Here is a 14,854-nt window from a genome sequence, read left to right as displayed (position 1 = left end):
AAATACTAGGAAAAAATACATCAAAGCTTCAACAGTGATTATCTCTGGGAGATACGATTACAGGTCACTTTTAGTATCCTACATTCGCTCTTCAATATGACTCATATTTCACAAGACGTGTGTATTTTATAATCATAAAAGTTAGAAAACAAAATAATAGGCTCCCTTCCACAGTGAAGTAATCTAGAGTTACACTGTGAGAAGCCTAGTTTAACAGGCATTTCTAGCGTGACCAACATTTTGATACAACCCGACCAAACAATACATAGTATCCAGTCTCAGTCTTTGAAAGTATGTGTGGCATGCATTATACCTCAGAATAAGGATTTCCTTTCTTACCTCTTTACTGTTCTGTGAACAATTTAAGAGAAACTCAGCACATCAGTCTCAATTTTTCTTCAAGTGCCTTTTCCCCAGGATTTTATGTAAGTTCACTGTTTTAAAACCATACCTACTACCTTTGCTACTTTTTTTTTAAAGTTTTTATTGGGTGTTCTTTTTTTTTTATTATTATATGAAATTTATTGTCAAATTAGTTTCCATACAACACCCAGTGCTCATCCCAAAAGATGCCCTTTTCAATGTACCTTTGCTACTTTTAAATGGCCTTTATTCTAGGACACGTTCCCTTTCTCTCCTGTCAGATCCAGGAAGCTTATATTTCTAGTGTTCATGAGAAAGAGACACTACATGACTTTTGCAAGTCTCCAAAGCTGACCTTGCTAGCCATCATCACTACTCTCACTATGACTTGAAACTGAGTCAGAAAAACTCATATTTACCATATCCATTGTTTACTGTGATGGGATTTTAAAGGGCAAACATAAAATACATCGTACCATTAAAAAAGAAGCTATTTCTATTAAAAAAAAAAGTATCTTCCAGGAAAGCCTATCTTTTGAAGGTATGGGCATGCCCCCACACACATCAGCTACATCATTGCTCCTGCAGTGGAGAAGGCTGAAGAAAATGGCACACACTGGGAAGATTTTTAAAGGTTAATGAACTTCTAGTTTTTGAAGTCTCTTCAAGGAACATTTGCAGTACTAAAGTGTTCATTGTGAATACCCTAAAGAAAATAATTTGATTTATTGATTTATTTTTATTTTAGAAAGAGAAAGAAAGTACAAGAGCAGGGGAGAGGAGCTGAGGGAGAGAGAGAGACAGACAGAGAAAGAAATCTTCAGCAGGCTCCATGCTCAGTGTGGAGACCCTAGAGGGACTGTCCCACAACCCTGGGATCATGACCTGAGCCAAAATCAAGAGTCAGACACGCTCAACCACCCAAGCCACCCAGAAACCCCAGGAAAGTAATTTTATTGCCAAAATTCTTGACTTACCTTAGACTCTAATGGGGATCATTGAAACTTTATCAGTAATAGTCTTGAATGAAAATAATTGGCCCCTGGGAGGAAGGAGGGAAAGACAATTGGAACAGCCTCACATTAAAGTTTAACAGTCCCATACCAAAGCTCAGAGTAGAAAGGTGCTCACAGTAGGTATCTCAGAGTTGAATCAACCCTTCTCTCTCTCGCACAATTCACATTGCCCAGCAAGATTCTAGTTACCACTGTTGAATTTGTGGTGCCCCCATAAACAGTTTTCAATTTGTTGTACCATCAAAAAACAAAGTTTGTTGGCTCACTAGTTCTTCATGTCCCATGTGTCCCAGTCGACGGGGAAAGCCTTTCTTACAGTTCAGTCACTAACAGAGCTCCCTGAGCTGACCTCTGCTCCCATGCTGGCTGGAACACAGAAGCCATTGCGCCATTCCTCTAGGAAGATGCCAAGTCGAGGCTGTGCCCCCTCCTCACCACCCCACCCCCTGACAGGAGCACCGCTCCTTCCTCCACAGACCCACACTTTCTTTGTCTCCGCTCTCTTTGATCCCACGTGTTCGGATCCAGCAGCCCACTTGGATGTAAATGAAAGCTCTTCTATCTTGCCCCTGCCCTCCACATGACTCAGCATGTCGGTGCGTTCAGGGGTCACTGGCTACATGGAAGTCTAAATTTACAGACCAGTTTGTTGATTCATTGGAAGAAAGCAAGGTAGAGAAGAGGTTTATCACCATTCTGCAGCTTCTGAGGGTTTAGTGGGGGTGGTGGCCGCAGTTCCCCTTTTCTCCTCTGATCTGTTCAGACCAGCCTGTGCTTATGAAATGTTGGCCAATTTACCCTAAAAACAAGATTTGTGAAATTGAGGGAATAATTAACCGGTTCCTTACCAAATCAGGAAGAGGTTCGAGACAAAGAACAGCAAGCTAGGAGTTCTGTCTTCTTACATAACTTGTTAACCCAGTGGAGTTGAAATCAGCCATTATTCAGGGAAAAATTAAAAAGACCGACATTTGATGGCATTACGAGTAATCTGCTGACTGGTGCCTTGTCACCTCATATTCTCTCAAAAGAGCAAATGCAGCCTCTGACTTTCTCAGCAGTGGGCCAGTGGTGACGAGCCCAGAGTTCATCTGTTCCGAGAGCATTTCACGCTGCTTGAGGGCAAAACGATATGATCCTGCTGCATTTCTCAGCAGAAGATACATTGTCAGCTCTCCTATACACAGATTTTTGAGGAAAGCTGTTTCTGCCTCATTGTCCCATTTTGTTTAATGCCTTCAGGTGGGTTTTACAACCGTCTCCAGTGCTGAAATGAGGTTTCTTCCTGTTACAGGAAGCAGTGTTCACACTGACCAGTGTTTGAAAACCCCCAGCCTGCCCTTGCCTAAATGCAGCATAAAGTGTTTTGTAAGTCAGGATGTTTTGATCCTTTGTGGATATGTTCATTTATTTGTGTAGCGTTTCTAGCTGTCAACACAAGCTAATGGACTCTAACTTAACCAGCTTATCAGCTGCTAAAATTCAGCTGTTTCCTTGTTAAATTTTTACTTCATTTTTTGATATTCTCTTCCGACTAGAATAAGCGGAAGTCTAAATTCTGAGTTGCAGTTACTGACTTTGTATCACCACATAGCTCCTGGTTGCACCATGGATGGAGCCCCAGGACACATGTTAAAAATGCAGAATTTCAGGGGCGCCTGGGTGGCTCATTCGGTTGAGTGTCCGACATCAGCTCAGGTCATGACCTCGAGGTCCGTGAGTTCGAGCCCGGGGGAGCTGACAGCTCAGAGCCTGGAGCCTGCTTCAGATTCTGTTCTCCCTCTCTCTCTGCCCCTCCCCCACTCATGCTCTGTTTCCCTCTCTGTCAAAAATAAATAAACATTAAAAACATTTTTTTTAATGTAGAACTTCAGGGGCATCTGGGTGGCTCAGCCAGTTGAGCATCTGACTTTGGCTCAGGTCATGATCACAGTTCGTGGGTTCAAGCCCTGCATCGGGCTGTGTGCTGACAGCTCAGAGCCTGGACCCTGCTTCGGATTCTGTGTCTCTCTCTCTGCCCCTCCCCTGCTTGTGCTCTGTTTCTCTCTCTCTCTCTCTCTCTCTCTCTCTCTCTCTCTCTCTCTCTCTCTCAAATATAAATGTTAAAAGTTTTAAAAAAAATTTAAGTGCAGAGTTTTATTTATCTTTTTTTAATTTTTTTAAACGTTTATTTTTGAGACAGAGAAAGACAGAGCATGAACGGGAGAGGGTCAGAGAGAGAGGGAGACACAGAATGTGAAGCAGGCTCCAGGCTCTGAGCTGTCAGCACAGAGCCTGACGCGGGGCTCGAACTCACGAACTATGAGATCATGACCCGAGCCGAAGTTGGATGCTTAACCGACTGAGCCACCCAGGTGCCCCTTAAGTGCAGAATTTTAGACCTCCTCCCAGACTGACTGAGAATTTGCATTTTAACAAGGTTTGATCAGCTGATTAGCTCAAACCCAGCTCCAGCCTTCTCTAGGCTTCACCCTACCTGTGGTGCATCTTGCCTCTAGCGTCTGTCTCACGCCCAGATCTACTACCTGCAGATGTTGTTTCTCTGAGTCCCCTTTTGATTCACCATTATGCACGTACTTAGTATTAACGGGTAGCTTACTGGCTTTCTTGATATAAAGTCATAGTCAATGTTTGAATAAATGAATGTGTATTTTCTTGTCTATCTGTTGACATCAGTGTTTTGTCTAATACCTGAAAGATACTGTATTTCTTTTTCTCTACAGTATGCCTGGGGTAGGCATTGAACTTGTATTTAGGTGAGAGTCATGAAACATCCAGCAGTCTGTCATAATTCATAAGCAAAATCTTCTTAAAATAAAGCTATATATTCTAAGAGGGGAAGGTGAGGAATCAAATAGGTAAAATATCAATATTTGGGGTAATCTCTTTGATGAGTACTTTACACTAAAATCCCTTACCCCTTCCTTTCTTGTGAAAACACAGCTAAATTTTTTGATATATATATAGTATTTTAAAGGTTTCACTAATGATATCTTTACTTTAAAAATACATCCCCCCCTCTCCAATGTGTTTTTTCTTGTTTGGGCATGTGTGTTGCAAACCAAAATTAATTTGATGTGCATACATACATGTCCATACATGATTTAAAATCATACAAATTATGATTTTAAAATTTTTTATAAAAAATGTGTTGTTATAAATTAACATAAACACATGGGGAAATGTTGAAATTGTCAAAAAATTCTTTATGTATTAGTAGATGTTATTTTCAAAATGAACCATAATTAATAGTTCATTATCAGATCACAATTATGAAGGATTAAATTAAAGACTACAGAATGTAATAGTGTCTTATACCTATATTGAAATAAGCTTTCTTAAGAGAATTTTCTATTAGTAGTATTTTTTTTTTTATTGTATTTATTTTTGAGATCATGAGCAAGTGGCGGGGGGGAGGGGGGCAGAGAGTGAGAAGGAATCCCAAGCAGCCTCCTCAATGTCAGTGCAGAGCCCAGTGTGAGGCGTGAACTCACGAACCATGAGATCATGACCTGAACCTAAATCAAGAGTCAGATGATTAACCAACTGAGGCACCCAGGCTTATACTACTCTATGAGTAGTATTTCTTAACTGATTCTGGGTATTCTAGGCAAAAGAATCTTGACAGAAACCATCATCTAGGACCCATCAGGTCCAGGTATCCAGTTATAAACATTCCTGGATGGCCTCCCTCTATCCCTCAAGCTGGACAATTATATTTACAGATATTAAGACACAGGCTCTGGAACCTGCAGACCTAAGGTCAAATCTCAGCTGTACCATTTACCATCTGTGTGACAGATGTTATAATTTCCTCCTCTTTAAAAAAGGAAACATAGGGGTGCCTGGGTGGCTCGTTCGGTTGGACGTCTGATTCAGGTCATGATCTCTGTGTGGGTTTGAGTCCCGCATTTGGGCTGTGCTGACAGCTCAGAGCCTGCAGGTGCTTCAGATTCTGTGTCTCCCTCTCTCCCTGCCCCTCCCCTGCTCATGCTCTGTCTCTGTCTCTCTCTCTTAAAAATAAATAAATATAAAAATAAAAAAGGAAACATAGTTCCATCCTATAGAGTTATGCTATGAGGATTAAATGTTATGTATTAACAAGTATTATTGTTGTTAATTTAGGTAATACATTATTGTAATGTATTGTAATGTATTACCTAAATTAGGTAATACATTATTGTAATGTATTACCTAAATTATTGTAATGTATTACCTAAATTATTGTAATACATTAACAAAGGTGAATTGAGTTTCACAGTTCTTTCTTACGAAAAGTATTCTTGCATTGATTTAGTCAAAGATATTTTTGATTTGATATAATTGAAGGTCCACATCTCCTGAAAAATAAATTATTTTTCAATTTTTTTTAATGTTTACTTATTAAACATTAAATAATTGCCACCCAGGCATCCCTCCTGAAAAATAAATTCTAAGCCATGTCCTTTTTGCAGGTAGAAGAGGCAGATGATTGGCTCAGGCATGGAAACCCCTGGGAGAAAGCCCGTCCTGAATTCATGCTGCCTGTGCACTTCTATGGAAAAGTAGAGCACACCAAGACTGGCACCAAATGGATCGACACCCAGGTATTCAGAGTGTCCTCATGCTGAATATTTTGTACTGTATAGCACAGTGGATACATAGCATAAAGTATAATATGTATATGATACTGATATAGTACATTGTGTTTTGAATAATTGAAGAGTAAATTTTTACAAATAAATCCATTACTTCTCTTATTGAACACACTCATTTTGGAAACAAGGGAGCTGAGACCAAGAGAGAAGTGATTTCCTCAAGATCAAGTAACTTATCAGGGTCATTTTACAATCAGTTTCATCAGATTAATTGATTCTGTAATCCTAGCATGCCTAGCTCTCCAGTTTTATAAAAAGTTTTTGATGCCAAGACTAAATAAATGTAAATGTCATTCCTCACCTCACTGCCATACATTTACTTGCTACTTCTCAGGGGTAGATATTTTAAAACTAAAGTATTTATTAGGGGTGCCCGGGTGTCTCAGTCGGTTAAAGCATCCGACTTCAGCTCTGGTCATGATCTCATGGTTTGTGGGTTCAAGCCCCATGTCAAGCTCTATGCTGACAGCTCAGAGCCTGGAGCCTGCTTTGAATTCTCTGTCTCTCTCTCTCTCTCTCTCTGCCCCTCCCCTGCTCACACTCTGTCTCTTTCTCTCTCTCTCAAAATTAAATAAAATATTTAAAAAAAAATTTTTTTAAACTGAAGTATTTAGAGGAATGCCAACATTTATATGTTAAGAAAAATAATACAAAATTTTACAAATTGTTATTTTGTGCAAAATCACTTCTAGAAAAATAATGCTGGTGTCGATCCAAGCGTACTTAATTCATGGATGGATATGGAGCATTACCATGTTGCTGACCAGTTCACTTCTCAGCACCCCCAGTGATGGTTCGTGCTTTGCTGTCTTCTTACTTCCTGATAAATAACCCCTATTACGAGACTGCATTGTCTAATCTTTGGAGGCTCCATTTGAGATATTTGCTTAATAAATATGGTCTCAGGCTGGGAACGATGTGTCACTAGCCATTCTTTAAAAGCTTAAAGGAAATGGTAAAGACCAAGTAGATATTTTTATTTAGCAAAACTGTGAATGAAGTTCAGTATTGTAATGCTAAATTCAGATGGTTTGTGGATTATTCTCCATGAATAAAAGCTTCATTTTATTTTAGAAGAACCAACACCCATTTTATAGTTGACTTTTTAAACTGATAATTTATTCTGCTAATCCATGTAGAGCTATTTGCAGTTCAGAAAAATAAGACTATTTAAAAATGATTTTTCTATCTGAGGATGAATTTCTTCAACATATGAAATAGATTAGAAACTAAAATAGGTCATTATAGTATAATGGTATAAGGGATAAACTAATACTATAATTTCAAGATAAGTTTCTCTTTTTCTAAATTTAGTTGAACAATAGAATACAATCTAAATTGCAGTTGGTTACACATGTGATCAGGAGAGCTGTAAACAAATCAATCATTAATATGCCCAAAGAATTCACACACGTATTTGGTATTAAACTAGCAAGTATTTCGTATTCAACTAGCAAGTATTTGGTATACGTTTTGGTGTCTAAAAACTTCCGGTGACTTCTGACCTGTTCAAATGTATGTAGTTAACACAATCAGTCCTGAAGCATTCTGTTTACACCAGGTCCCACTGTTGAGCTACCTTGTATTTACAGAGCACCTCTAAGCATTTTCATAATATATCCAGACATTCAATTAGAAAGAATATATTTTTCTGTGCCCACAAAGGCAAGGTTATGGGGCAGGTGTCACATAAGGTGAGTTGGCCCAAACTGTGCAGCACTTTATGGATTTATGGAAGCCATCACCCAAATCAGCCGCAGGTCTGTAGCTGGTGAGGTCAGAGAGCATGAGGACAGGCGTGGTATACACATGCTGTGGGCAGCTTCCAGGAAACTGAGCAATCCATTTCACATGTGTGTCAGCACTGGTCCTCTGGGAAGCAGACACCAGAGAGAATTAGAAGTACAAGTGACATATTGGGGCAATTGCTAATAGTGACAGAGAGGAGGGGGCAGTTGGAGGAGGTGTGGCACCTGTGAAGAGAAAAGGGAAAAGAAGGAGGATCCTCGGGAAGAGCTCAGGTGGCTGTGTATTTCAGAGCAAGCAGCCAGGTTGGTGGGGCCTGAGATTAAAGATTGCTCTTGAGCCAAGTCCTAGCTCTCAAGCTCCGTCATGATGGAAGCATCCCTAGGAAAGCATGGCCTCAGCGGCTCAAGCTCCCTGGTGGCAAGTTCTGCCTAAAGTTCTCTGAAGGGATATCTGAGTGTATTTCCACAGCTGCCTCAATTACACTTCAAGGATCAGAGGACAAATCCTGTTTCAACCCAGATTCACTCCCATTCTGTAACCACCTTTTCCTGATGGATCACAATGTACTTTAAAAATCTCCAGAGATCTGTCTTTCCTGGTAAAAGGTATTTAAAGGAGGGTGATTTATTACTTCGAGGTCCTGGTATTCATGGAAGCATGATTAAATATATGTGATTGATACAGACTATATGGCTTCATTCACTCATAACTCGCATTAAAGAGCTTTGTGTTTCGGTTTCACCCCTACCATTGACTGTGACTGTGGGCAAGTCACTTCTCTCTCAGCCTCATTCCTGTCATGTCCAAAAAGAGTGGGTTGCACTAAGTGATCTCTAGCACCCTTCAGTCCAGTCAGTCTGTCATTGCCTTTCTTTTTTTTTTTTTAATATGAAATTAATTGTCAAATTGGTTTCCATACAACACCCAGTGCTCATCCCAACAGGTGCCCTCCTCAATGCCCATCACCCACTTTTCCCTCCCTCCCACCCCCCATCAACCCTCAGTTTATTCTGTTTTTAAGAGTCTCTTATGGTTTGCCCCCCTCCCTCTCTAACTGTCATTGCCTTTCCTTAGAGCTTGACTGATGAGTCAGAATAGAAATGAGTCTTTTCCCACATAAATTTTAATTCATGTGAAACACAGTTACCTTCTTGTACTTCTCAGTCTCAATGACTGCCACAAAGACTGAGCTACCAATTTTCCAAAGCTCACCTCTTAACACCCATCTCAGCTGATCATCAGCTGATTGGTCTCATCACCAAAATAACTCTTCTCCATGCAACTTTGAAAAATCTAGCATAGTATTTTAAACGTCATCTATAATCTAGCTGCATATGTTTCTGTTCCGTTAATTTTCACCATATTTGAAATAAGACTATTGAATTACCTACACTAAAATTGCCCTATTCCTGTTTTTAGTGAATACAGATTCACTTTGTCACTTTGCACATCATATTTTATTATTTTTAGAGCAATGGCTTATTCTGAAACATGAAAGATCTGCATCCACATCAAGGCAAGGGACACAAAGGGAAGGCACCATTGGCATGATTCCGGGGACCATCAGTCTAGATGGTTCCAGCCACCCAGATTGCTCCAGTAGGAGGAAGCTCCACATGATCCCTAATAACTTACCCTCCAGTCCTAGGACCCTCATCTTGGTTTAGGCCCCTCACAGTCTGAGTTGGTGATGGAGCCAGGAACAGAAACCCAGTTGCTAACTTCCATCCCATTGTTCAGCCAACGTCCCTACACATGGGAAACTGAGCAGCTGCTTTGCTTTAATCCCACAGGTGGTCCTGGCCCTGCCATATGACACCCCGGTGCCCGGCTATATGAACAACACCGTCAACACCATGCGCCTCTGGTCTGCTCGGGCGCCAAATGACTTTAACCTCAGAGACTGTGAGTACAGACTGGGCTCTCGTGTCTGTGTGTGTATGTTTAATATTTTGATCACAGAAGCAACCAAATCAGCACGAACTCTAAAAGATGGCACAAAACAAAGATATTGGGGAGTGGGGCATAAATGGTTTCTGTATATGTGTGTGTATGCCTGTGTAGTCTTTCTGATTAATAGTATCAAATTGAGCTTGAGAGAACAGTCTTGAGTTTCTGATAGAACTCTTAAGTGGCTGAGCAGCCATTTTATGGAGCACATGCAAGGACATTTTTAAAGCAGTCCTTCTGTCTGGCCCTCTTAGACTCTCATGCAAATCACAGCAGGGAGATCTATGGAATTCCTTTTGAACTTTCAGGAATTGTAGAATCCCTACATCCACATGGCATGCAGCAAGCATCAGGTGAGGTCAAGGGGCTTCGATAACAGTGGCTGGCTTATCTGTTTGTTCATTTTTCTAACCTTCCCCCCAGTCAACGTTGGAGACTACATTCAGGCTGTGCTGGACCGAAATCTGGCCGAGAACATCTCCCGCGTCCTCTATCCCAATGATAATGTGAGTGGTCAAGCTTGCTTTCCCGGTAGAAACAGAAGCAGCTTATTTCAGAAGTACCCCTTTATAGCCCATAAAGCACATCTTCAATACTGATTTTTTTTCTTCAGTGCACAGTAATCTCTGTCACCTCCTGAATTACTAGATTTCCCTTCCGCTCCCCGCCAAGTAAGGAAAACAAATTTGTACATTTCATGAAATCAGAATGGGTATTTTGCCCTTGACTAGTAACCTCATGACCAGTTGGGAGGTTATGTATGTGCATTTCAAAACCAAGCCTGGATATAAAAGATGAAGGGAGCACTGGTGAAATACTGCTTCAGTTCCAAACAGAAGTTTCTTCCACAGGGTCAGGAGACCCTGGAAGTTTCCTGCCTGGCCTCTTCCCCTTGCTGACAGGCTCGTCCCAGCCTTCTGCCCTCAGGCAAGGTGGGGTCTGGACCTGGGAGCAGACCCAGAAGCAAACATTTGTTTCTTATGCCACTTATTCATCCCTTGAAACTTTTTTTAATAGGTGATTATTCCTAATCTTACACTAAAAATAGCTAAAATTTAAAAAAAAAATCTTTTTTTAAAAAACTTGGAACTGGATCACAGAAGACCACTATGGATTCTCAGTTGATTTAAATATACTTAGCTCTACCTTATATACGGGTGAAATTGTTTTCTTGAAGCTGTAATCATTACTCTTTTATAATAAGTCTCAGGAACAACCAAATTACTACTGTGCTCTGAAAAGTGGCACAAAAGAAGGTTTGGAAGACTGGGATATAAATGGTCCTTAAGACCAGGTGTCCACTTGGTGTTGAACTATAGTCTCTACAGAGGATTAAGTTTGCCGTAGTATTTTCAGAAACTTTATAGTATAGTTTTTCCTTTGAGAGAAACATTGTGACTTCAGTGCATGTCAGAAAAATCTCTGACCCAAAAGCAAAAAGTGGTCTTGTTTTGTGGTCAGTTAATATAAGAATCCTTCCAAGTACTACCTAGCTAAACCCAGCCTCCCAAATTATTTAACTGGAAGGGGCTTAAAATGCATCCTCCGGCTTCAGTAGGGGCCAAACCTAACTTTACTCGGAAGTAATTATCTCTAGCAGTTCACAGAGTATACTAAGTTAGCATGGGATGCAAAGTTAACTAAATTCATTGAGTAAAAGGTAGCTCTTGGGGTCGTGCCTATTTTTAAGTACAAGTTAATAAATCATTTTTGTACTGTAATTACAAGAGCAAACTCATTCTGTCTTCCCAACTTGGCCATAGCCCTCATCCAGACATTAGTCTCTCTTCCAGGAATCTTCCAACTGTCCTCCCTCTGCTAGCTAGATTTTTTTTCCTTTGCTTAAAGCTCTTTAAAGTCTTCTAATCACCTATAAGAAAAGTACAGAATCTTAGATATGCTCCCTAAGTTCCTCAATAATACAGTCATGAGGGGCTCCTGGGTGGCTCAGTCGGTTACGTGTCTGACTCTTGATCTCAGCTCAGGTCATGATCTCCTGGTTCAGGAGATTTAGCCCCACATCAGGCTCTGAGCTGACAGTGCAGAGACTTCTTGGGATTCTTCCTCACGTTCTCTCTTGGCGCCTCTGTCTCTCTTTCAAAATAAAGAAATAACCTTTAAAAAAAATGACACGATCTTGAGTTCTCTGACGCATCCTCCATGGTCTTGCCCTGGTCTGAGGTCTGACCATGCAGGACTATTTGCTCTGATCTTTCTCACCTCCAAGAGAAGGCTCTTACAGCTTCTTTCCTCGCAGAATTAATGTTGGCTGCCTGTGTTCTGAAATTTGATTGGGAGAAGAAAACTTAGAGTCTCAACAATTCAGCCCATAAATTTTCACTTAACTCCATTTCCCCCCATTTTCAGTACAGAGTGGTAACCCTGCTTTCGATTGTACCTGCTTCCCTCCAGCCCAGAGAACCCTGTGTTTCCATCTCCAGAGAATGTCAGCTTCTGTCTGAGTTGGGGAAGGAGATTGCTCAGCTGAGGGAACTGGGGATGAAGTCTGAGGCCAGCTGCTTCCTAGGCTTGCAACTAACCATTTATTTTTAAATGTTTATTTATTTATTTTTGAGAGAAGGAGAAAGAGTGGAGGGAGGGGCAGAGATAGAGGGAGAGAGAATCCCAAGCAGGCTTCATGCTGTCGTTGCGGAACCTGACGTGGGATTGGATCTCACAAACCTGTGAGACCATGACCTGAGCCTAGATCAAGAGCTGGACACTTAACAAGCTGAGCCACCCAGGCACCCCCTCGCAACTAACCTTTTACCGCATCTTCACCCCCACTTCCAAATGCACCCACTGCTGCCAAGTCTGGAGCCTTTAGAGGATTTGGCACATAAATTTAGCTGCTTTTTGGCTCTTCTCCTCTACCAGGTCAAAATTCAGCTTTCCTGGGTCTTCTGGCCCAATTAACACTCATCCATCTATTTTTCAGCTTCAAAAAGTTTGTTACTGTTGTCTCCCATTCCTTTCATCCTTTATTTGTATGCCTTCTTTAAGCCCCTTTACTGTCATTTTAATAATGTTTCAGGAAAGAACAAAGTCTAATGCTTGACATTCAACCTGCCATCTTCCACCGTATGTCCTATGAGCTTTAGTCTTAAAGTTCTCTGGGCGGGAGATCCCCGTCATATTTTGGCCACGCCCACCGGGTGAGCTACTCTCACTCAGTCTCTCTGGCTTGAAGTTTTTTGAAGGGAAGGAGCTACGATTGAAGCAGGAGTACTTTGTGGTGGCTGCTACCTTGCAAGATGTCATCCGACGTTTCAAAGCCTCCAAGTTTGGCTCCACTGACAATGCCAAGACTACATTTGATGCCTTTCCAGACCAGGCAAGTATTTGGTCTGTGAACACAGAGAGGGACAACTGAGGGCTCAGGACTTCCTATTAGATTTACAACCCTTTCTCTGCTAAAACATTTGAGTAAGTATGGTAGGCTTAAAGCACCCCACAAAAGGTGGGCATTTTGCTTGGTGCTTTGCACAGACATGCATGAGGATAAAGAAGCAGACACTAGGCCATCTGTCACCTTCACACCGATGCCTTTTTTCCCCACACAGGTTGCCATCCAGCTGAATGACACACACCCCGCACTGGCCATCCCTGAGCTGATGAGGATTTTTGTGGATATTGAAAAATTGCCCTGGTGCAAGGTCTGGATAGTTTGGCTTCCTTTTCCCTCAATTAACTAGAATATCTGTGGTTCTGAGATTTTGCCAAAAGGTCCTTTTACGGTTTTTCAAAATAAGTTACTGTTGCTAACTCCCAGTGGTTAAAAATAAGTTTGCCCTGGTGCTAACATCTCTCTCTCCTTACTGCTTTACATGGAGTAAGATTAAGAAATAAATACATTCCTAATGGGACACAGCTCGGTAGTTCAGACTTTTGTTGTGTTTGCCCTTATTTCTGCATCTAAAATGATTCTAAATTAAACTCTGCAACCTCAGAACACAGCTAATTGAAAACATTACTTGTTTGTGTTCCTCAGATTTTGCTTATTTTATAAATAAAAGGCATGTTAGGATAGTAGAGAAACCTTATCAGTATATTGTCTTCAGTTTTATCAGACAGTTTTGCAAATAACTGCTTCCCACCTACCCCCCCCTTACATATTCCCAGTCTCTGGACCCTTCAGGAACCTGGTAGAATTGAGCGTGTCTTACTGTGTAGATGAACTGTCCCGTTGCAGACTGGCGGGAGCTTAGGGAATGTCTGGTTTTGTGTGATGGGCCACCTTTCTTGCAGAGGAAAGCTGCTAAGCCCCTCCTTTTCCTGCAGGCATGGGAGATCACCCAGAAGACCTTCGCATACACCAACCACACGGTGCTTCCAGAGGCCCTGGAGCGCTGGCCTGTAGACCTGGTGGAAAAGTTGCTTCCTCGACATTTGCAAATCATTTATGAGATAAATCAGAAGCATTTAGATGTAAGTCATTTTTAGAGATTCATAGCCCTTTTGACAACGAGGTCTTGAGATGTTAAGGGTAGCTACAGTGTTCCCTCTTACTGAACTGGAGGCCCAAACGTCTTTCCGTCATTGATACATAAAAAGTATTCAAGTCTGGTGGGGCTTTGTTAAAAGCATCTTTTTGAAAAGACTAAAATGGAGGATGGCATCTCCCTAAGGATAACCCGACCCCTGTCTGTGGGAGTGAAGTTTTGTATTTGCTCCATCAAAGATTTTGTTTGGGAAGTGAACGACATTATCTCACTGTTGCTTTAAACCTGAGTGGCCAGCAAGGCCTTTCTCTTCCTTTGGCCAGAGAATTGCGGCCTTGTTTCCTAAAGATGTCGACCGTCTGAGAAGGATGTCTCTGATTGAAGAGGAAGGAGGCAAACGGATCAACATGGCCCACCTCTGCATTGTGGGCTCCCATGCTGTGAATGGCGTGGCCAAAATTCACTCAGACATCGTGAAGACCCAAGTGTGAGTGTCCATTCCTGTGGTGCTGGGTCTGAAGTTGCTCCGTCAGTGCACTGGTGCTAGTCGATGCGGGCTTGCTTTTGGGGATAACAAAAGGCCCTATCAAGATGTGCAGAAGTATTTTCTTCTACACGAAGTAACATTCATTTAAAAAAGAAAAAATGCCTTCTTCTCTCAACCATCCTAGTTCTAGATTTAGGAGAAAAAAAAAAA

The 14,854-nt window shown here is 41.4% G+C and overlaps 1 protein-coding gene across 7 annotated transcripts in view; it reads left to right on the top strand.

The window, feature by feature from the left end:
• The window catches only part of PYGL (glycogen phosphorylase L), a 71,278-nt gene that overhangs the window by 13,504 nt on the left and 42,920 nt on the right, over positions 1 to 14,854 (top strand). For all 7 annotated transcript variants that reach the window (XM_042989680.1, XM_042989682.1, XM_042989686.1 and 4 more), the window contains exons 5-11: positions 5,834 to 5,965; positions 9,559 to 9,670; positions 10,139 to 10,221; positions 12,906 to 13,049; positions 13,279 to 13,371; positions 13,997 to 14,143; positions 14,481 to 14,644. In XM_042989680.1, coding sequence (XP_042845614.1) covers positions 5,834 to 5,965; positions 9,559 to 9,670; positions 10,139 to 10,221; positions 12,906 to 13,049; positions 13,279 to 13,371; positions 13,997 to 14,143; positions 14,481 to 14,644 — 875 coding nt within the window. The remainder of the gene's footprint in view (positions 1 to 5,833; positions 5,966 to 9,558; positions 9,671 to 10,138; positions 10,222 to 12,905; positions 13,050 to 13,278; positions 13,372 to 13,996; positions 14,144 to 14,480; positions 14,645 to 14,854) is intronic.

The sequence above is a fragment of the Panthera tigris genome, chromosome B3 (genome assembly GCF_018350195.1).
Source record: "Panthera tigris isolate Pti1 chromosome B3, P.tigris_Pti1_mat1.1, whole genome shotgun sequence".
Lineage (NCBI taxonomy): Eukaryota > Metazoa > Chordata > Mammalia > Carnivora > Felidae > Panthera > Panthera tigris.
Note: the sequence above shows the minus strand (reverse complement) of the source record. Positions and strands in the feature narration are given on the sequence as shown.